The sequence below is a fragment of the Pempheris klunzingeri genome, chromosome 8, assembly GCF_042242105.1.
Source record: "Pempheris klunzingeri isolate RE-2024b chromosome 8, fPemKlu1.hap1, whole genome shotgun sequence".
Taxonomy (NCBI): domain Eukaryota; kingdom Metazoa; phylum Chordata; class Actinopteri; order Acropomatiformes; family Pempheridae; genus Pempheris; species Pempheris klunzingeri.
The window spans coordinates 9,340,179-9,363,481 of record NC_092019.1 but is presented as its reverse complement, the minus strand read 5'-3'; the positions used below and the strand labels follow the sequence as shown (position 1 = coordinate 9,363,481).

General features: G+C 40.8%; 4 protein-coding genes across 4 annotated transcripts in view; 3 read left to right on the top strand and 1 right to left on the bottom strand.

The window, feature by feature from the left end:
* The window catches only part of LOC139204990 (exostosin-1a-like), a 436,963-nt gene that overhangs the window by 47,002 nt on the left and 366,658 nt on the right, over positions 1–23,303 (bottom strand). The window lies entirely within an intron of this gene.
* washc5 (WASH complex subunit 5) lies at positions 130–12,859 on the top strand. Its single transcript, XM_070835042.1, has 28 exons — positions 130–367; positions 778–923; positions 1,144–1,228; positions 1,399–1,499; positions 2,024–2,216; positions 2,377–2,529; positions 2,792–2,905; positions 3,387–3,558; positions 3,819–3,946; positions 4,255–4,384; positions 5,063–5,175; positions 5,795–5,961; positions 6,346–6,421; positions 7,122–7,232; positions 7,685–7,825; positions 8,459–8,539; positions 8,737–8,838; positions 9,131–9,310; positions 9,468–9,592; positions 9,768–9,930; positions 10,056–10,158; positions 10,242–10,321; positions 10,538–10,641; positions 11,025–11,154; positions 11,291–11,387; positions 11,721–11,874; positions 12,011–12,098; positions 12,367–12,859. The coding sequence occupies exons 1-28, from the start codon at positions 182–184 to the stop codon at positions 12,421–12,423; spliced, it is 3,480 nt and encodes a 1,159-aa protein (XP_070691143.1). The 5' UTR covers positions 130–181; the 3' UTR covers positions 12,424–12,859.
* On the top strand, positions 12,955–16,930 carry nsmce2 (NSE2 (MMS21) homolog, SMC5-SMC6 complex SUMO ligase). Its single transcript, XM_070835615.1, has 6 exons — positions 12,955–13,280; positions 14,010–14,122; positions 14,431–14,584; positions 15,552–15,646; positions 15,865–15,971; positions 16,490–16,930. Exons 1-6 carry the CDS (start codon positions 13,166–13,168, stop codon positions 16,599–16,601), a joined length of 696 nt encoding a protein of 231 aa, XP_070691716.1. The 5' UTR covers positions 12,955–13,165; the 3' UTR covers positions 16,602–16,930.
* On the top strand, positions 19,745–21,622 carry lratd2b (LRAT domain containing 2b). The gene has a single exon (XM_070835442.1). The coding sequence runs from the start codon at positions 19,961–19,963 to the stop codon at positions 20,786–20,788; it is 828 nt and encodes a 275-aa protein (XP_070691543.1). The 5' UTR covers positions 19,745–19,960; the 3' UTR covers positions 20,789–21,622.

Sequence of the window (23,303 nt, the reverse complement as noted above, 5' to 3'; positions counted from 1 at the left end):
GTGTCAGGACGAGTCACAGCTCAGGACCAGTCTGGGTGATGGCAGCCAAACAGCATCTGATTTGTTACTTTCTGTCTTTATTTTCTCAGGTGGAGTGTCCAAACAGACAGTCTGCTGCTAACGCTCAGGGTCTTGGCGTGTCTGTTTTGTGCAGCACCCTCCTCCTCTTCCTCCAGCTGCCATGGTGGACTTCCTGGCAGAGAACAACCTGTGTGGCCAGGCAATCCTCAGGATAGTTTCCAGAGGAAATGCCATCATCGCCGAGCTCTTGCGCCTCTCCGACTTCATCCCTGCAGTTTTCAGATTGAAGGACAAGAGCGAGCAGCAGAAATATGGAGACATTGTCTGCGACTTCAGCTACTTTAAGGTGTGGAGTTGACCGGGGCAGGAGTTTGAAGGCATTGTTGACCTTGAAGAATCAGCAGTAGTCTCACGTTTGGGCCTAAGCTTAACATACAAATGCTGAAGGGTCAACCTGATTACATGTACTGAGGAAACTAAGCACATGATGTATGTTCACTGTGATATAGTCAATATGCAAGTCATTGATTTAACTGTAAATAGTAGGAGATGGAGATTATTTTATATTAGTTGTAATAACTGCTTCTGCAGGTTTTTCATTAGCAAACATTTTAACATGTATCATTTATGAAAATGATTACTTTCTTATTGGAACAGCTGTTCTGCCTTGTCTCCTTTGTTGGGAGCGGTGTGGACATTTTCATAATGATATTGAATAAGTATGGATTGTACTTGTTGTTGTTTTTTCTTTGTCAGGGTCCAGAGTATTATGATGGTAAGCTGGAAGCAAAACCTGAGCTTCAAGACCTGGATGAAGAGTTTAGAGAAAACAACATTGAGATTCTGTCGAGATTCTATCTGGCTTTTGAGAGCGTCCACAAATATATAGTGGACCTTAACAGGTAAAACTAAACCAGGCTATTTTTCCGATGTTTATGATCAATTTAAGAGTAAAGGCTCCTCAGAATATCAAAACATGATTTGAACTGTCATATTGATTTCAATGATAAAAACACAGTCCCTGACCTTGATTCACATTCCCCTTCATATTTTCTCCTTTCTCCCCAAAATATGATGAAGACTGTGTTACAAGATGTTGTTACATTACTTTCTCCTCTCCAGATATTTGGATGACCTACATGAGGGTGTTTATATTCAGCAGACACTGGAGACTGTGCTTCTAAATGAGGATGGGAAACAGCTCTTAGTAAGTAACACAAATGCAAATCAGTATTAATTTTGTAACATTACAGGAACAATCTAACATTGTAAATATCTATTTGTGATGAGTTCATATTAGAATTAATTGGTTGTGCCGTTGTGTGTTAAAAATAACCCAAAAAGCACTACTAAAGTTGTATTTGTCTTTCCACCCAGTGTGAGGCTCTCTACCTTTATGGAGTCATGTTGCTGGTTATTGACCAAAAAATTGAAGGGGAGGTCAGAGAGAGGATGCTTGTTTCCTACTATAGATACAGGTACACTTGTGATGCACATACATACACGCTGACTCACCTGCACAATGTTCTCAATTCACTTGTTAGTCAGAGACCTCACTCACAGCAAGGTTGAATCACTAAACTTATACATGCATTCTCTTAAAATATTGAGTGAACATTGTAGTCGGTGTACCTGATCTTGTTCTATCTCTGCTCCTGTCTCAGTTGAATCATCACCTCTTCATGTAAATATGTTTGCAATCTGGTATCATAAAGATAAGGATGCACTTATTTTTTCTTGACTTAGTGTTCTCTCAGTGTTTTGATACATCATTTTACATCAAAGTAGTAGTTTATGTATAAATATAATGCGTACTTGTTCATATTTGAATAACATATGAACATGCTCAGACGCATGCTGAGTTGAACTGAATTGAACATTTTAATCAATTGTGGTAAGATTGTTCACTAATCAAAAATATGCTTTATTAAAGGTAATACCAAGAAATAGCATTTATAATAATAGCATACCATAACATGACATTGTTTCACATGTTCTTTAGTGCTGCCCGCTCATCAGGCGACTCCAACCTGGATGACATCTGCAAACTCCTGCGCAGCACCGGCTACTCCAGCCAGCCAGGAGCCAAACGGCCAGTCAACTACCCAGAGAGCTACTTCCAAAGAGTTCCCATCAGTCCCACTTTTATAAGCATGGTCATTGGGAGGCTGCGCTCAGACGACATTTATAACCAAGTGAGGAACTATTTGGTCGAACATCACGTAAACCAAGATGACAAATGTTGTCCTTTCTGATTAGAGTTACATTTTCCTTTGCTACAGATTTTATGAGACTTAATACCACTTGTGTAGAGTATAGATTGCATTTAATGTCATTTCTCTTCCTGTCCGTCAGGTGTCTGCGTACCCGCTGCCAGAGCATCGGAGCACAGCCCTGGCTAACCAGGCAGCCATGCTGTATGTCTGCCTCTACTTCAGCCCCTCTATACTGCACACCCAGCAGGCCAAGATGAGGGAGATAGTGGACAAGTACTTCCCTGACAACTGGGTATGATGTATTGTTATTACATGGCAGAATAGTTCACTGGATACGCTGTAGGCTCAATCTGCACTGATAGTGTCATGCTGGTAGATTAGAACTGAATATATGCAACTTCATGAAATGTTATGGCATGCACTGTGTTATGTTTTGGCATCCACTTTTTTTAATCTTGCTTTCTATCTAGTTTCTATCTTGCTTTGTCTCCAGTTTTTTTTTTTTTTTTTTACTGCGATTGTTGTTCTTAAGTGTTTGTGTTGTCTGCCCTCAGGTTATCAGTATCTACATGGGGATCACAGTGAACCTGGTGGAGGCCTGGGAACCATACAAAGCTGCCAAGACTGCTCTGAACTACACCCTGGACACTGCTAACATCAAAGAGCAGGTATTAAAAATGTTTTGTATTGGCTTCGATGTCAGACTTTCTTCAGCTTTGTCAATTTGCAGTCCCTCCGTGCAGCACTTTATTGTATGCAGGCACTGATTACTGTGCCCACAGAATTTTGTAAGTCATCCAGTGTGACTGTGGAGAGTCTAAATTGGAACACAGGGGTATTAATCAATTCAGTGACTTTAAGAGGACATTTTTAAATGTGTCTTGAAAAGTTTGTTAAAAAGATGGTGAATGTACATACAAATTGAAGTATGGGTACCGACTACTAAATTGCATAGTCATCGTCGTGAAGAACTCTGCACCCATAGCAGGAGGAAGCAACTGAACAATCGTTGTTTCATGTGTCATCTGCAGACATTGCCACACTTCCTAATGGCCACTAGTGAATGAATGAATGATTTTTTTGTCCAAGATGACAGATACTTTTAACCATATCTAACATCCAACACCACCACCATCACTGCATGTTTAGGCCTCTCGGTATGCAACTAGCATGGAGAGCCTGAGGCCGCAGGTGCAGCAGCTGTTGAAGGAAGGTTTCCTCAGGGAGGAGATCATCCTGGACAACATACCCAAACTGCTCAACTGTCTGAGGGACTGCAACGTTGCTATCCGCTGGCTGATGCTGCACTCTGCAGAGTCAGGTAAGAACTGTGAGCAGATTTTTCCTTTAAGACCACAATGTAGTTTGGAGAAGAATAGATAATGTCTCTCTTATGATGTGTCCATTTACTCCCAAATAACTCAAAATGGGCAACAAATGTCATTGTGTTCAAGTCAAGTTAGTGTGAAGTGGAAAGTTTGAATAGTACATTGCTCCAGACTTTCAATTTTGTGACTTGTGATGTTTATAAAAATATGTTTTTGATGTACAGTTTACTCACGTTTGGCATTTTTCTTACAGCCTACGATCCAAACAACAAGCGACTGCGTCAGATCAAAGACCAAGTGCTGAACGACTCCAAGTACAAACCCAAGATCCTGTTCCAACTACTGCTAGACACTGCTCAGTTTGAGTTCACACTCAAGGAGGTGAGAGTTTCTCTTCAATAGTAAATAATATGAGTCACGACAGAGAAAACTTGGAAATACAAGGAACAGCCTGGGCTTCCTCCTTTTTAGAAAAGCATGAAGTTAATGTGCGAATGCTTCCAAGGTGATCCAGCCAGCAGTGTTTCTTGTTAGGCGTGTCCGCTCTGCTGTTCATTAGCATACAGTGAGACAGCATATGGCTAGCCAGTCGATCACGAGGAGAGGACACAAATTTAATGTTCTCATTACACATCTCATCTGACTAATCCCTCCTCATTAACTCAGCATCTGTGCTGTCCCTCTTCCAGATGTTCAAGCAGATGTTGTCAGAGAAGCAGATCAAATGGGAGAGCTATAAGAAGGAGGGATCAGAGAGAATGACTGAGCTGGCCGAAGTCTTCTCAGGCGTCAAACCTCTTACCAGGGTGGAGAAAAATGGTGAGTTACACTGTTAAGGTGGAAAAGGTGAAGGATTACACACAGAGCAAAGAAGTGGCACTGACCAAAATAACCTGAGCCCGTTTAACTGGGAGGAGACCCTGGTGCAGACGTAGAACTCGCCGAAGGGATTATATATCTCATCTGTCATGGAAACACCTCATGACCGCGTTGCTTGGGAGAAAGAAGTGTCCTGCCTGTAGCCATCCCACATGAGCAAAAGAAAATGGATGGATGGATTGAGTTCAAGCTTGAAACTTGAGAATAAAATGTTGGCGCGGCGAAGCATGATGGAAACTAGAGGGGCACTCGAGAGCACAGACCACTGCCAAAGGCAGTAATCCGGATCCACCCAATAATTGCTTGTTTGCTCCAAAATGTAATTAGTTCTTTGTTGGCCCATTGTACATCCTTCCACCAAGTTTCATGAAAATTAGGCCAGTAGTTTTTCCATAATCCTGGTCACAAACAGACAAACAGCACTGACAGCATAACCTCTGTGGTGGAGGTAAAAATGCATCAAGGACACAGATGCAGGGAGAAACATATTAAATTTACATCAGTCGTACTTACTTCTGTTTTTGTGACTCTAGCTCTAACAGACAGACACATTTTTCTTAACCGCCACTTGTGAAAAATACTTTGATAAAATTTTTTCTCCACTTATACTCCTCTCAGAGAACTTACAGGCCTGGTTCAGAGAAATCTCAAAGCAGATCGAGTCTTTGAACTACGAGGACTCCACAGCTGCTGGGAGGAAGACAGTTCAGCTCATACAGGCTCTTGTTGAGGTGAGCAAGATAATGGTATTTCAGGCTGGCTTTACATTTTCTTAAGTTTTGACAAAATATGACTTAGTAAAATTTCATTCGAGTGTTTTGACCTTAAAAGCTGAAAACATTATTTCAATAATTTGATACTATTTTGCAGTTCTAGAGTCAGACTGAATGCCGTAGCTTCTTGTATATAGCTAATAAGTGAATCCAAGAACAATGCATGCAATCAGTAGCAAAACCAAGAGCCAAAATTAACTGTTATGAAATGCAAATAAAGAGAGACACATCAGACTACATAATAGAAATGTCTTGTTGGCTCAGTCACTTATCCTGCCACAGTCTTTTGTGAAATAAGGAATGGAACTAATGTGATTTTCACTTTCAACACTGTTATGTTTATTTATATAGCCATTGATAACTGGTTACACAATTAGCTAGTCCGTGGATAAAGTCCTCTGAGCCAGCACCGAATTAAATTGAATCATGAAATTCTCAGAAATTGAATGAACCCCAATGGAGAATTGTTTATTTAAACATCAAGAAAACAAGACCTTGGACATTGCTGAGTGATTGCAGTCGTTTGTTTTCTCTAAGGCCACGTGTGTCTATAAAATGCTTTATTCTTGGCTTCCAGGTCCAGGAGTTTCACCAGTTGGAGTCTAATCTGCAGGTCTGTCAGTTCCTGGCTGACACCAGGAAGTTCCTGCACCAAATGATCCGCACCATCAATATCAAAGAAGAAGTCCTCATTACCATGCAGATAGTAGGAGACCTTTCCTACGCATGGCAGATAATCGACAGGTAGTTACTAACTGATGAACATTAAAGTCATACTAAAAAGTAATGGTAAAGCAGAGGATGGTAAAGTAAACATGGATAAATTGAAAATGAATCTTTGATGATTCAGTCCCTATACAGTTCAGTTAAATATCATATTAGTAAGGGATTTTCTGGCTTATTTTGCATTTAATGTTTTCTTTTTGAAGCTCCTCAATAGCATGCAGATAGTAACGGATCACATGGGCAGCCTAAGACGGCGAGACAGTCTGAGACAGTCTGCTTAACTTTTTATTTAAGCCATCAAGAAGACCACAGTGCTCCACTTGTTTTGGCCTTTATTTCATTCAGTTGTCTGTAAAGCATATTTTACCAGTTTTTTTTCCTGCCTTGTGTTTTATTCCGCAGCTTCACATTAATTATGCAGGAGAGCATCAGAGTCAACCCGTCCATGGTTACCAAACTGAGAGCTACATTTCTGAAGGTGAGGACTATTTGTACCAAACATACAGTGCTTAACAAATGTATCAGACCACCTGTCATAAAAACGAGAAAACACAAATATTTTAGAAATCTGTCAAAAACTTGTTTCAAATGAAACATTGTATTATTATTTATTAGGCAAATAACAAACTGGAACAACTAAATAGTCCTTATTCACATATTTTAACCAAAAATCTTAATATTTAGTTTGACCTCCTTTGGCCCTGATTGTTTTCATGGACTTTTCGACTGTCTCTTTTGTTATTGAGCTCCAAATTGTTCCTAGCTGTTCCCAGAGACTTGCTTTGGATTAAATTTGTGTGTGATCTATTTTTTAATTCAATAAATCCCAGATCTGTTCGATAGGATTCAAGTCTGGACTTTGACTTGGCCAGTCCATCAGTTCCTCTACTCCAGATTCCTTTTACATCATTTCAAATACATCATTTTGATTAAAGAGCTTGCACATACTGGTGGGTTAACCATTACAGAAACTAAAGAAATAGTTTGGTAATCAGCAATACTGATAATTTAGGGCAGGGGAGGCAAACACCTTACACTGGGCGGTGGTCTAATACATTTGTTAAGCACTGTACATATGCACATGCTCAATAAATGCAACAATAAATTATTTCCATCGGAGAATTGTTGCCTGAGATGTTCAAATATTCTTTTGTGTGTGTGTGTGTGTGTGTGACCAGCTGGCATCTGCATTGGACCTTCCGTTGCTGCGTATCAACCAGGCCAACAGTGCTGACCTGCTGAGTGTTTCACAGTTCTACTCTGGAGAGTTGGTGGCTTATGTCAGAAAGGTACAGTATTTCAAAGCCATGCTTTCACCTGTGATATTACAGAAGTAACTCCTGAATCTGAAGCAGCAACGACACACTCTGACATTTCATGTGGCACTCATGAATGAACAGGGTTTTTAAATTATTTCATTCAGTTGTTGTCAAGTAACAGCTGCCATCAAGATTAATGTTTTTACAACCGTCTGTTTGGAAAATATACCCAAAAACAGCTACTTAGTGGATGTGTATCTTAAGACGCCATTACCTTCTGCTTTCATCAACCTCATGCCATCTTACTTTATGCCAGAGGATTTGCTCCTATTAGCTGTACACAAGATTTTTCATGTGCAGCAATGTGTACCATCTGCTTTTGAAGACTTATCTCGGCTCTTCTATCTTTAAAAAAAACCCTCAAAACATTCATTAGATTCATGCTGGTGCTCAGTTTGGGTATTTTATCTTCTTGTTTCCAGGTGCTGCAGATCATCCCAGAGAGCATGTTCACGTCTCTGGCTAAGATCATCAAGCTTCAGATCCATGACATCATGGAGGTGCCCACACGGCTAGATAAGGACAAGCTAAAGGACTACTCCCAGCTCGGGGCTCGCTATGAAGTAAAGCAACTGTGAAATAGTCGCACTTTACAATGTGCACGTAGCTGTTGGAGTGTTGTTCAGAATGTCATTCAAGCAATGAAACAAAATCCTCAGATAATACATGACATCAAAAGCAGAAAGAGAAGCATGAATTTAAACTGTTTTGATGTCGGCTCATCTACTGCATGCGAGTGCGAGGCAATCATAGGAGCTGGCATTTCTGAACATTTTTCAATCTCACTTGCAGCTTTTGATGTGAAATACAAATTAGAAAAGAAGGCTCGATATGGAAACAGATTGTGCAGGCAGAGACTTAGATGAATTGCATTAATTAGAATTTGTCAGGCTGATATTCAAAAGGCATCTTATAATGTAGTCAAATGCCTTGAAATTGATTGGAATTGTTATATTGTTATAACTTTACAATATAACAAGAATTTCAATTCTAAACTTTAAAACAAAAGAGCATGGGAAATTTTTAATTATGCTGTTGCTGCTGGAATTCACCTGTTTTCATACAAATTGATGTTGAATGTTATATGCGTAATCCCAATACTTAATAATGACATTGGGGCAATTCAATTTAAGGGTTTACTGGGTTCTGTCTGTCTTTTGTTTGGTTAATCTTCCTTCTGCTTCATGTAATCGCAGGTGGCTAAACTCACCCATGACATCTCCATTTTCACTGAAGGGATCCTGATGATGAAGACCACTCTAGTTGGAATCATTAAGGTAGATGATTTATCAAAGTTATTATGACTTATTAATGAGTTTTTGTCTTTAGCTTTAGCAAGATGATAGCATATTAAAACATCTTTGCTTTTGTCCCAACGTGCAGGCAGGGATTTATTGTGACATCAGCCACAGAGCAGATCAAAAAGAAGTTACTGTTATGGTTTTTACTTTGCTAACACACTGTGATGCTTTAGGTGGATCCTAAGCAGCTTCTGGAGGATGGCATCAGGAAGGAGCTGGTGAAGAGGGTAGCTTATGCTCTACACAAAGGGTTGATCTTCAACCCCAAGGCTAAGGTCAGACATTAGATTTGTTATCTGTTGTTGTTCATGTCTGTATTTTAAAGTGATTGCTGAATTATTAATAGAACTGGAGAAGTTTCTCCATGACACAGGAGAAAGATATTAACAATTATAGGTTTTGTTCAGAATACAATGCAGAACATCTTTGCACTGGTTCATTATAATGCATTTAAGAAATATATGTTTGTGATATATGTAATATGACCTTGCCCTGTGAGAATCAATAATCAATACAGCAATACAAAATTAAAGGATGAGGCTAAACAAAACTCTTACATTCTCTTAGCCAAGTGAGCTGATGCCCAAGCTGAAGGACATGGCGGCAACCATGGATGGGTTCTACAGGTCGTTCGAATACATCCAGGACTACGTCAGCATTTACGGCCTTAAAATCTGGCAGGAAGAAGTGTCCCGCATAATCAACTACAATGTGGAACAGGAATGCAACAGCTTCCTCAGGGCCAAGGTCAGGCTCAACCCAGCACCAGGCGCTTTGCTGCTTTCTCTTTCTGGTCACGTCCTCGGATAGTGCACTGACATCAGTTCGTCCCTCTGCAATCTGTCTCTGTCTATTTGTCAGTGATGGGGGTTGATTGATTGGTTCTTTCCTTGCTTCCAATCAGATCCAGGACTGGCAGAGCGTGCACCAGTCCACCCACATTCCCATCCCAAAGTTTCCCTCTGTGGACGAGTCAGCCACATTCATCGGTCGCCTCTGCAGAGAGATCCTCCGAATCACTGATCCAAAGTATGTCTCCTCATATATAACAGTGAAAATTGAATAGAAGAAATGCTGTGAAGCATTTTTTTTTCTCTCTGAACACCCGGGCTTTAATCTGAAGGCGGAGATAAAAGTTTTGTTCATATCAGCAGATGCTGAATCTTGCAGTATTTACCCTGACGAATATTGGTCCTTCCTACAGGGTAACGTGCTACATTGACCAGATGAACACTTGGTACGACCTGAAGAGCCACCAGGAGGTCACCAACAACAGGCTGTTCTCTGAGATCCAGAACACTCTGGGTACATTTGGCCTCAACGGACTAGACCGCCTGCTCTGCTTCATGATTGTCAAGGAACTTCAGGTAATTAGCATACAAAAAGGTCAACCATACTCCTATTGAAATAAACAGGGGCCTCTTCTGTAGTGTCTTCAGGGCTCATAGTATACACATCAGAATATATTTACACTACCTGTTTCTCCCATCAGAACTTCCTGACAATGCTTCAGAAGTCCATCCTGAAGGACAAAGCTGTGGTGGATGTTTTTAAAGCCATGCTGGGTGCTGTCAATCCAGTCCAGGGCATTGTGGGTAGGTTCTCATTCAGGACATCCTACAAGCTGCCACAATCTTTTTAGCCCTTGAGAATAATCTGTTTGTTTTTCCTGCGACAGGTAATGCCAGCAAAGTCTATGCCAGTGCTGTGGCCAAAACTCAGAAGATCTGGGGTCCATACCTGGAGGCCATCATGAAGGTACTGATACTCTATAATGTTGTGAATAGAAATAATTACTAATAAATTTGATCATGGGATGTACATGAAAATGAAACATGAGCTCAAAATGTGTTTACAACCTTTAATACAGCTTTAATCTCCTTCCTGTATTTTCATGCCACTTTTGATATTCAACCATCTGCCAATGCCAAAGAAGACATGATGCTATAAGAATAATAAATATGTTTGGTGTAGGTGGGTCAGATGCAGATTCTCAGACAGCAGATTGCTAATGAGCTGAACTACTCCTGCAAGTTTGACTCCAAACACCTGGCTGCTGCCCTGGAAAACCTAAACAAGTCAGTCCAGTCTCTGATATCTCTTTAACTGTGTTACAATCTAGTTATCATCATTAGTGTTGCTTTGTTTCAGTTTTATCATGAAGAGTTACTCACAGGTGCTGTATTATGCTCCAACAATCCTATATTAATAGTTTTTATATTCATGTCTATAATACAGTATATGAATATTTAATTATTACCATTTCTCTTGCCAAGTACTAGTGTTAATGTAATGTTGATGGCCTTGATGTTTAATCCAAGAGGAAATTATGTGATATGACTCTTTTCAATAAAAATGTACGCACAAGTACTATTTCATAAATGATTATTGCTTTTATTCACAGTTTTCTTCACACTCTTCTATTCATCTATCATAACGACTCTTATTGTGACCTTGCCAGGTCTCTGCTGGCAGACATTGAGGCTCACTACCAGGATCCATCCCTGCCTTACCCTAAAGAGGACAACACTCTTCTGTATGACATCACTGCCTACCTGGAGGCTGCCGGCATTCACAACCCACTCAACAAGGTTGGGAGATTATGGATGTTAGACAGACACACCCAGAAGTTTATCGCCTGCACTCCCTTCATCTATTTTCTGTTTTGTGTGGTCTTACATTGCTAAAATGCTCTGATAATTTTTCTTCTGTTTATGTTCCTCACAGATCTACATCACCACAAAGCGCTTCCCTTACTTCCCCATCATCAACTTCCTGTTCATTATCGCTCAGCTGCCTAAACTTCAGTACAGCAAAAACCAAGGCAAGTTTTTTTTTTTTTTTCTCAGTTGACTATAATACAGCAGTTGTCGTACTGTTGTTAACGAGTTATTAAGGTGTACAATTGTAAGTGCAACAGGTAGGTGTCGCTTTTAGCTGGGACTCCAACTGGGCTACTTACTGTACTTAACACACAGAGATTTATTCTGGGAAATGTAGGAAGTTACTACTAGGAAAGTTTTAAGAAATGTGAGTACACCAGATTCTTGGTATAAAAGTGATAAATATGTGGTGGATGTATGCAGTATGCCACACTAACTACTATGTAAGGCTGCATCCACATGTAAACGACCACATGACTGATGTGTTTTCCCAGGAATGACGTGCAAGAAAGCCACAGATCCCGTCGACTGGCCTCCGTTAGTGCTCGGCCTGCTCACCCTGCTCAAGCAGTTCCACTCCAGATACACACAGCAGTTCCTGGCTCTCATTGGTCAGTTCATCCGCTCCATCATGGAGCAGTGCACAAGGTAACAAAACACGCCCTAGCTACTTACTAAAATCACATGCTTTCATTTCTTTTTGTTTGCTTGAATACTTTTATGAGATGTGTCCTGTCATAGCTTTGTGAGCTCACATTTGAGTTTCCATTTGACCCCATCACAGTCAGAAGATCCCTGACATGCCCTCTGATGTAGTAGGAGCTCTGATGTTCCTGGAGGACTATGTGAAGTACACAAAACTGTCTCGCAAGGTAGGACAACTTTGACCTTAGTAATGCTTTTAGTGTTGTAATAAAAATGTAGTGAATGTGAAATTTACATTAACTGTGGGTTGTAGGGAAGCCTGAGCTAATATGTTCAACAAAAAGCTGTCAGCTGAAAGAAAAGGTTAATCATACAGTACCACGCCCTGAATGAGACACAACTATAGACACTTTTCAGCAGAAGAGAATGTATTTTTACAATGTTTACTGTTGGATAGTGACGTGTATTTCTCTTGATTTTCTCTGCATTCTTAAGGTTGCTGAAGCCCATGTGCCCAGTTTCATTTTTGATGAGTTCAGAACAATACTGTGAAGACTTGGATGAAGCATTTCATCAGAATATTATACTTTTGTTGCCATAGGCTTTTTCACTGCAGACATTTTGTCTTGTCTTAATAGGGAAAGCACAGGTTTTACTAATAACATTAAGGATTGCTACGTTCTGTTCCAGTATGCCATGCCAATGTAACAGTGATCCAGGAGTTCACCTTTCATTAATTTTATGATTTACAACTGTGCTTCAATGTCTTTCTATGAAAAAAAGCCTATTGGATTGTTTCCTTAGACATTTCATTCACCATTAATGTCTTAATGCACTAATAATAGATTGTACATAGATAGAAAATTTAAATAGCCTATGAAGTACCATGCCAAGTTTGTATATTAAATCTTTGTGCCATTTCCAAATGAAATTCATTAATAAATATGATTGTTCATAATGTGGTCAAGGCTTTTACTTTGAAAAACAAACAAAACCGGAAATAAGACCTGTTGTGGTTCGTTATGTTTTCGCGGCTGATTTGCTCTTTTTCCGGTAATGTAACTCCTACTTGGGGCTGTTATCTTCGCAATATCATTAGTAAAACATAAAATAAGGCAGAATAAGACGCTGCTACCTCATATTTCATACAGTAGCTCGTCAGTTAGCAAGGTAAGCTAACCAGTTCAGATGCAGGTAACGTTAGCAAGCTAGGCTAAGGCGACGTTAGTTAGCTTAACTTTAGGTTGCGTTCGCACCACTCGTCTTATTCAGCGGATAGAAGAAACCCATCGTAATGTCTCTCAGTGCGGTTCATGGCACACTGTCCAGCCTGAAGTCATTCCAGGCAGACATCGGGACGGGGATGGACATAGTGACACATGTGGCTTTGGACCTGGCTGAAGCTCAGGGTAAGTTAGCCAACGTTAAACGCTGTAGGCGTGCTTGTGGTCATCCTCACTATGTTTGCTCGCCTCATGTCAGTCTCTGTTTTATTCTTTGTGTCTAATTTAATGCTGCATAACCAGAGACATTACCAGAATTCATGGTTATGATCGTGCTATTGATTTATTTCCAGTGGCGATAAGTAACTAAGCAGCTGTATTTACTCATGTATAGTGCTTAAGTGCAAGGTAAGGCACTTATATTTTTGCTTATTTATATTTCTACTTCACTACATTTCCGCCATATTTATCTTGCAGCTATTGTTAGCCGCAGGTTACTTAAAATATATATTTTTATAAATTAAATCCACGGTGAGTGTATGAAGTATGATGCATTCATAAAGGTGAAACTACCCAGCAGTATAAGAAGAAGTTAAAATGAGCTCCTCCTTAACAAACCACAACATGAACCTAAAGTGGTGCTTACATGTTAACGCATCAATGATCCACTAATGTAATCAGACATGTTAAACTTGCAAGGGCCATGCTGCATGATAACTAACAGTATTTTTAACATGCCTATTGCTGATACTTCAGTTTTTTATTTAAGTAAGATTTATAGACCTCAAGACTTTTGGGTAATGGAATAGTTGATATTACGTATTTATATATGTTTGCTATGTAGTGTGGTATTGCTCCTTTTCCTTAAGTAAATGATCTGAATGCTTTCTCTGTCACTGTGCTTTTATGTGACAGATCAAGAGTTGAACCCCGGCATCAAAGAGATGGAGGCCATGATTCTGGAGTGTGCCAGGCTGGACAGAGAGATCAACTACTTTGTTGACGTTGTGCAACAAGTCACGGCAGAGGTGAGGGCGAGCTGGCATAGTCAATTCAGATCAGTAGAAAGAAGCCTTTCCTCTTCTACTAAATGAATAGGCCAGCCTCAGGATGCATTACTGGGATGAGGACTGAAATGTACAAAAAGCAGATATAGATGATTGGCTCTTTGGAAGGTCATTCAGCACTGATTGTGGCTCCTGCTACGCTGTGTACACCCACAGTCTCTAGAGTGGCAAGTCTTAATGTCAAGATGGTAGTTTTAAATGTCAGAAAAAAAAGTTGACTTAAATTGTAAAGTTTGAGGAAATAGCTCAACCTGCTTCAATATCTGCAGGTTACTACGCAGCAGCCAGAGGCCATGTTCAGCCTGTCTGCCAAAGTGAGGGAGCAGTTCTCAGAGAGAATAGCCCAGCTCTCTGACGCTGATCTGCAGAAACACCAGAAAGTAGCAGCCTTCAAGGACAGCATCACAAACTCTCTCAACCAAGGTAAGGCCTGTGGAGGTAATAATTGACTTTGGTAGTTGCTGTGCTTGCAGGAGGAGGTCCCAGCCTTACTAGCTTCACACACCAAACCTCTTTTGTTTACTGAATAATTATATTTGTCAATCACCCTGTAGCTGTTATTCTTTTCTGTTTGATTGTTGTCCGTCTTACACCCTTATGAAAAATGTGGCCACGCACAGACAGTGCCATATCTTTTGGTTCTCTGAAGACATTAGAAGTGAAATTGCTTCTGCACCAATGTTATTTTTCAGTCTAACTCTGTCCCCACAGTTCCCTTGTGTGAGAAAACATATTTTGAAGTGATTCAATTAGACCACTATACTGGCAATGTATTCTTTGAATGCTGAGCAACTACTTTATGAAGCTTACATTTTGCTTTGTTAAAGGCTGAAAATAAAATATGTAACCCTATTGGCTGGGCCACTGCATCATCGCTTGAAAGAGTTCAAGGATGCATCATGTAGAGATTTTTTAAATACCTCAAGCTGAGGATGACTTTTGACTGTTGGATAGTTACGGCTGCACTGGGACCACCACAGTCCACACTGAACTAAAACAGAGGAGATGTCTTTATGTGTGAGTGGGTGTGTTAGATGTTGATGTACCTGTGAGGTGATTTTTGTGTGTGCAAGTAGGTAACTCTGCATCTGTTGGTGAAATATCTTGAGGCTATTTGTGCTGCATAGCCACTACAGTTGTGTGTCTAATGACAAAGTAAAGACTTGTAAAAACACCAAATCCCTCAGGTGGAAAGTGACTGATTTTTTTATAGTAAAAATATATTTGTCAGCATTTAATGACATGCAGGATTAGCTCAGATTTTATAACCACTTAAGTGGAAAATGTTTCAGCCAAGTCCATGTCCTTGCCTGCTGGATATTCTCCTGCCATCTTGTCACCAATCCAGATCAGTTATAACTGTGTTTGGACATGTATGCTGTGTTTTCAGCCAACCAAGAGTCTGCAGAGAACATGGAGGAGCTCGATGAGGACATCGCTGTTACACAGAGCCAGAGAGTCAACTTCACCTGCCCACTCACACAGGTAGACCACTGCAACCAGCTGAGCCTGTTTTACTTTACAGCTATTCATCTAGTCACACTGAAAGCCTTTTCTTATTTCAAATCGTTTCGATCTTATTACATCTGTACCTAATTTCTGGCGATGACATATTGTTTTCAGAAAACCACCTTGATTTGATGCTTTATCATCTACATTTTTGGTTTCTTTATGTAACACACCACTGTGTATCTGTATTCAAGGTGGAAATGGTGAACCCGGTGAAGAATAAGAAGTGTAACCACCACTATGATGAAGGAGCCATACTGGGCCTCATCAAAACAAGACACAGCCAGAAAAAGAAATGCTGGTAAGATGCCCTCCCTTGGAGTACTGTTAGAAAGTTGAGTCAGGTTTTGCAGCAGTAAACAACACGGCGGGCTGGCTTGGGACCAGGAGTCTGCCTTAATTCACGTTTTCTTTATTATACCGCTTTGATGTTGAGATGAAATTAAATGCGGCTGGTCCTAGAGGAACACTGATTAAATCCCAGTGCTGGTCTACGTTGTTGTCAAAGAAACTTGCCTATTATCTTGAGTCCTGACTGTGGTCACTGCGCACACCTTACATGCACATTTATAGCAGCAATGCTCAAGAGGGCTTTCCGTATTGTGATTATGTGCATGAATGATGAAATGCCGCTGTATGTGTGGTAACACACTGCTGTCCTCATCCTCCCTGAAGAGCCTGTCAGTCCTAACGAGTATCAATGCAGAGATTTTTTTTTCAACCCACACTTCCTACAATTGTGTGTATTTCTTAAACGTTGTTTGTGTTTTTAGATACCCTTTAACATGTTAAGTTTCCCTCTCCTTCTCTGTCCTCCAGCTGTCCTGTGGTTGGCTGTGGGAACTCAAATGTGAAAGAGTCAGATCTGATTCCTGACCAGATGCTGAAGAGAAAGATCCAGAGCCAAAAGAGACAGGGCAACAGCACATAGTACTCTGTGCCAGGGTAATTATTTGTATCTAAAGAAAGGAATACGTTATTGGCAGTGCTTTGAGCTTTTCATCAATACTAAAGTTGAAGACCTATGTTTGTGGAAAATGTATATTTTTTTATTAAGAGATTTGTACCTCAGGAAAACTCCAGATGAATTAGAATTAAAGAAGTAATGACTTGTTTGTATTTCAGCTGGAGCATGTTTATGTACTCCTGTCTTGTTGAATGTAAATTAAAACTGCAAACATTTTCATTAATTAATGCCACTGAGCTTGTATTTATTATTTTGAGTATGAGTAAATGATGCAGTGAGTTGACGGAACCACAAGAGAGCAGTATCTGCAGGAGGACACAGGATTTATGTAGTCTGCTGCACAGCAGAAGAAATAAACTTTCCTTATCTGGATTGTAAATCCTACGTCGTAGGGTTATTAGTGGAGTTGTCACCACCAGTGGGAGTGCTGATTTTAAGTCTCAAGCTTAGTGAGCATATACATATATGTACTTTACGTACAATCTATGAAGATAAGTTAAAATTGGAAACATTTCTGTGACTACTCCAGATCTGCAGATAATCCAAGTGGGATACTGCACATACCAAAAGAATTTCCTCAAGCAAACAGGTTTGTGAATGAGCCATAAACAAACATTATTTAACATCACCGGAATGCATTTAATATGATTAAATCTCTCCCTTCCTGCCGGCTCTCGCCGCCTGTGAAGGGTCTTTGTTCCAAAGAGAAACAAACAAAGGCTGTGTTTGAGATGAAACTAGGTGAAGCTAATCTCTTAATAACCTTGCATCAGGCATTTTAAAAAATCTCAAATTGCCCTTTTCCTCCAAACAGTATGTCACGCAGCACTGAGAGCATTCCACCGATGAAAATATAAGGTGGCAACAAATTATCTAGCTAATGTTCCCTCATTCATTTTTCAGTCACAGGTAATTTCATAACAAAAGTTCAATTTGATGCTCACAGACGCATCACACCAGCGTTGCATTCACTGCATCACAGGCAGAGCCATTAAGCTGTTTCTTTGGATGGATGCAGAGCCGTAAATATCCTCAGAAATTCAATCACAATATCATACCGACACGCTGTGCTGAGAACATAAAGCCCAATCAATTCCCCATAGATGTTTGCTTTCTTCCTGTTATGTTTGATTGGGATTTCACATTCATCTGTTCAAAAGCCCAGAGAAGTAGGTGTAATGGCTGCCTGAGACACTGTAAGCCTCAGTATCTGGCTTGTCCAAGGAGGATTTTACCTTTGGCTGGGCATGAACACAGTCTCTCTTGCTGGCACAGCAGTGCTGGCCTGGAAGAAGGAGGAGAACCGATAGAAGAACAGATGAGACTGGTCCTCCAAAGCTCTGGTTTGAACCAGGTTTTGTGCTCTTGGCTAAATCCAACAGATTGACACTTGTGCTGTTGACATGCTTGAGGCTGTGTTCTGTCTGAGGTTACCCACATGAACTTCCTTCTCTGAAACAGTTTCCTTCAGAACGGAGTTAAGCTGTTTAAGACTGCAAGTAAAAGTAGAAAGTACTGTGAATATATTGCACAAAGGAAAAATGTCACACTGTCATGGCTTACTGGGCCATTGTCATGTTATTAGTAGCACCTCTACTTTCCCCACCATTAAGAACCACAATGTCTGCTGTGGAAAAGTAAAGGTGTAATATGAAGTTTAACTCAGCCATTTCAGAGGTACTTAACCATCACTGACTTGATATCCCAGCTGGCATTAGTGATGTGATGTGTAGCTCTTTATATATCTTCTAGTGCAAATCTGGAACAATGTTAATATACAGAAATACCACATAACTCTGCAAAGTCTGCTTGGATTTGGTCGTATGAAGTTATGTCTGGTTATTTACACTGACACAACCTCAAGTTCAGTAGTACACTGCTATTGAATACAAATGCATGCCCTCAGTTTTATCAAATAAATATGTTTTAGTAGGATAAAAAATATGAAGAAAACCAGTTAGTTTTGCTGTTAGTAATTTCTACGTCTTTATAATCGGAATCCTGAAGTTACATCATGTCTCCACGCACATACAGTACAAGGACAATGTAAAGAGATTTCACTTTATAATCCGATTCCACTTTTAAACCTCATTTCATCATAGCACACAGCTCTCTGAGCATGCAAATAACTGAGCGGTAGACTGACCAGTGTGCACATTCGGTTGCTTACACCTGCCCTAAAGTTAGAACAAAGTCAGGATTTTGCTTAAAACCAACCAATCAGAGTTAATAATAAAGGGCAGGTTTTCATGACAAATTGTCTGAATGTATTCGCTCTCACCCTCAAACGACTCCTCTTTTCCCTGCCCATTATACAGGATGTGTCTGCTACTGTGAAAGTTTGATATTTTCCTTATCAACTGTTTTAATGGGTTCACACCTCATTGGTAGAATTGCATGGAAGCTTATTTCATTAATTAAAAGATATGGATGTAGAACCCAGATTTACAGTTCGCTCTATGCTTTATGGGTTGTTTTTTTTTGTCACACCCTTTGGAAAATCACTGTATTGATCACCGTATTTTTGTTGTAGTACACTGAACATGTAAAATGTATTAAACTCTAAGCCACTTAAAGTAAAGTGGAGACAGAATATGTAAATGAGGTGAAAATGGCGCACTGTCGCTTTAAATGACAACACCTCCCAGCAGTCACTGGATCCTGGCTGAGTTTAGCTGCAACAAACACTGTGGTTCATAGTACAGACGGTCTGTGGAGCGGAGCTAAGCACACAGCGGTCTGTCCGCCATCCAGGGAGGAGCAGCTGGTCTGAAATCCTGTTTGTTTTACCGATGTGACAGCAGGAGCGCGCGAGAGGAGCTGAACGGCAGGTGAGTCCGTCTGCTGTCCGGGGAGTTTTTGACCTGAACAAAATGATCCGGGGGGGTTTGGGAAAGTCTAACATGACAGCGTAAGTGTAGGTGATGTCGGACAGTCCTGAGGTGGTGGAAAAAGTAAAAATAGCTGTAGTTGTGCCGGCGAGTGTCGTGGAAACTGAGCCAACAGGTGTGTCAGGTCACACCTGTTGGGGAAACCTTGCAGATAAGCGCCTAATGTGTACTGATGTCGTTTTTTTAAAGCTACTGTCTTGTTTGTTTCCGGGCAGGTCGGCGCAGTTGGTGTTCATTTTGGGGGTTGTAGCCTGTACAGCTGGACATGGATTATTGGTGCCCGTTTTCTCCGCTTTGGATTTAGTTAAGACGCCGCACAGCCCTGCGCCTCCTTCCGTCTCTGCTCCCCGGTGAAGTGAGTGTGCCAAGAACAGGTGGATCCTGTTTCTGTGCTCGGCTTGATCCCCTCCTTTTCGTCCAGCTCTCACCTTTATGGGGAACCAGGTGGAGAAACTAACGCATTTGAATTACGCAGAGGTGCCAACGTCGGACCCAAATGGGTTCGACCCGGACGACGACGGACCGCGGATCGGCGTCTCTTACATTTTTTCCAACGACGACTGCGACGACGACCAGGACGACCATTTGAATCACTTTTCATCGGACAGCCGCGCGGTAAACCATGAAGAGAAGCCCTTCGACCCTCAGGACGAGCTGGAGTGCGCGATTTATTACCGAGAGGAGTGCGTCTATGAGAGGAGCACCGGAGCCGCGAGCTTCTCTGCGGAAAGTCTCCTGAACAAGTGCAGACCCGGAGACCTGCTGGAGTTTGTGGCCACTGGACAGTATCCACAATGGGCCGTTTACGTCGGGGACTTCCAGGTGGTCCATTTGCACAGGGCTGAGATAAAGAACAACTTTCTGACCGATGTGAGCCAGGGCAAAAAAGGCAGGATAGTGAACAGCCTCTACAGGTACCGTGCGCTCCCGCCGGAGGTGATTGTGCGCAACGCCCTGGACCACGTAGGGTCGAGAGACAGAGAGCTGTACTGGAGAAACTCGGAGTGTTTTGCCGCCTGGTGCCGCTTTGGCAAACGGGAGTTCAAAATCGGAGGGGAGATACGCATTGGAAAGCAGCCGTACAGGTTAAAATTACACTTTTCGGAGAAGAAGAGTCACGTCCTGGAGTTTCAGAGCCTGGAGGACGTGATCATGGAAAAGAGGAGGAACGATCAGATTGGCAAAGATGCTGTGATGCAAGAGCTGGCCAATCACCTGAACACAACACATGAAATCAAAGAGGAGCGTTTTGTCAACTGATAGTAGATGCTCTGGTCATCTGGTTAAAACTGGTGTTCAATGGAAAATCCCCACCTTTCGTGCTTAAAAACAAAGCGTGTGTGTTGTTGGAGGGAGCATTTATCCCTCCAGTCAACCTATCAGAGCTTTGTCTGTGGGGTTTGGGGCGCCTGTGCCACACTGCAAACAAAAGTGCATCTTCAGAGGGAGTTAAAATTCATCTTTAATCCTTTTTTTTCCCCTTCAAAATGAGAGGAAAAGCTCTGACATCTGAAGTGACACTTGTTTCATTCTCAAGTGCATTAGCAAAACAGATCACAAGTGTCACAACATTTCCACAAGTTGATTTGCATTGGCAACGACGCACACAGGCAAATTTCCTCCCTCCTCCCAAGAAAATTGAGATTTTACACACTCAACCTAAGATTAAATGACTTGTTATGAAGGATACATTTGCATTGGAGCTGCACCTGCAGTCTAATCATTAGGGGATGAAGTCAGAATTGAATTGCCCATAATTATCTTTCTAATCCAATGAATCTTTGCACAGAGGAGCCAAACCTCTCCAATGTACTTCTACCTGACGAGAGTGCTGAAAGCGCTTGCTCCTGTACAACTCAGGTGTTGGAGAGTAGAAAAGAGACGATTACTTGCTTATATTATTGTGTATCAACCTTAAGGATTCCCTTCTGTTTTATATCCAATCATCACACAGCTTTACCTACTCTTTGCCTACTTAACTGGGCACCATTCACAGCTTTGACTGTGCACTTGTATTAATTCATCTGTTTCAACAGTTTATTTTTTTGGAAAGAAAAGATGTTTGTATGAAGGAATACAGAAATAAATATATATTTGAACAGTAAAGGTTTTTTTTCTCTTTAGTCAAGGATTGTGACTAACCTTTTTAATTATTTATGGGACTGTTGGTACGATGATAATTAATAATTTCAAACCACGAATCTCAGGTTATTCTAACCAAACCCTGCATTTCAAACACCAGCATTGTTTTGCACTGCACAGACTGTTTGAAAGCAGCTACGCCATCATCATCACAATCCCAGTCCACGCCCCAGAGGAGCTCTACCTGTTCAACTAGTGAGATCTCTACTGTTTTGTTTATTGCGGTGTTGAGGAGGAGCGCCGGATGCCCTTCAGTTAAAGCTGCTAATGCTGCCAGTTTGATCTACACGTTCGCCTCAGAGCAGCAGCTCCGTGAAACTACTTCAACATCAGCTTTGTTAGCTCAAGTCGTGTTCCAGCCATGCTGGACATTTTGCTTTGTTTACACCTCTGCTGACTGAAGATAAGTCATTTTTGTAAGTTTAGCTGCGGGCTAAGTATGTTCTTCACCCATATTTGGCTTTTCTTTCCTTCCGCTGGAATTACAGCAGTCATTAAATTTTGGGCAAAGGTGCAGTTTTGTTTGTATTCACCCACGAATAGGCTCGATTTTTAACTGTGTCTACAAAGATACCGTTTAATAAAGAATGATGTATTTATGGGATGAAATTCCAGTTGATGTAATTTGAGAAGATTAAAATCGTGATGGAGAAACATGCCATTAAAGTAAGTTATCAGTATTACAACAGGAAATGGATGCACAAGATATTTGAAATGTTAGTGTCTAAGTAATGTCGAACAATAAAAGCCAATGAAAATACTTTAAAGTGCGTCCGCATACAGAGGCTGCAAAATAAATTACAGCAGGTAGTTTTGAACTGTGAGACTTGTTTTTGTCCTTTTCAGAGGAAGCTGATGACTCTCTCAGCCAGTCAGTGGATGAGTTACGTTGCCTGTTTGTTTTCCTCTGGTGATATTTGCATGGAGATAATGCTGTAGTCATTTTGCTGCAGGTAAGGTCCCACTGGACCCAAAGCAGGATCATCATCAGCACTAGGAAAGCTGCTGGACAAATTAGCATTTCTTCAATCCTCTGTGGTCTGCTGCAGTGATGAAATATAAATTGTGTGCGTGTGTGATGCATATTTATGATAATAGTAATATTTTTTAGCACCAGCAGAATCCGAGCAGCATTTGGTAAAGCACACAATGTCAGCTGTCAGCAGAGTTGTGTAACTGTGATTATTAAGTCGCATTTTTCACCGTGTGTGACAAAGCTGAAGTGCATTAGTACATGCATCATTTGTGACAGTATTTCCTCACATTTGTGGGGTTTCTATGCATATGTATATTGTACCATCATGTGGTTTGAAAAAAAGAGAACTGATAAATAATGAAAAACAACCTGCTAAAGAAGAAGCCATCAAACTGTCAGCTGAATTAATGTAAACTTGAGTTTTATTGTTCAGATCTTTTTTTTTTTTGTAAGGCTGCCCTGTGAACTTTCTGTTTACATTAAGTGTTACATACATATTTTATGTATTTTCTTCCTCATAAAACATTTGAAACGCTGATGTTTTTAAAAAAAAAAAAAAAGTTACAATCTTCATTGTTTATATCCAGGTTTGCTAGCTTGAAGTCTTCTTCGCAGCCTTTACAGATGAAATGCTATAGGCTTCTTTGTCAGCAGAAT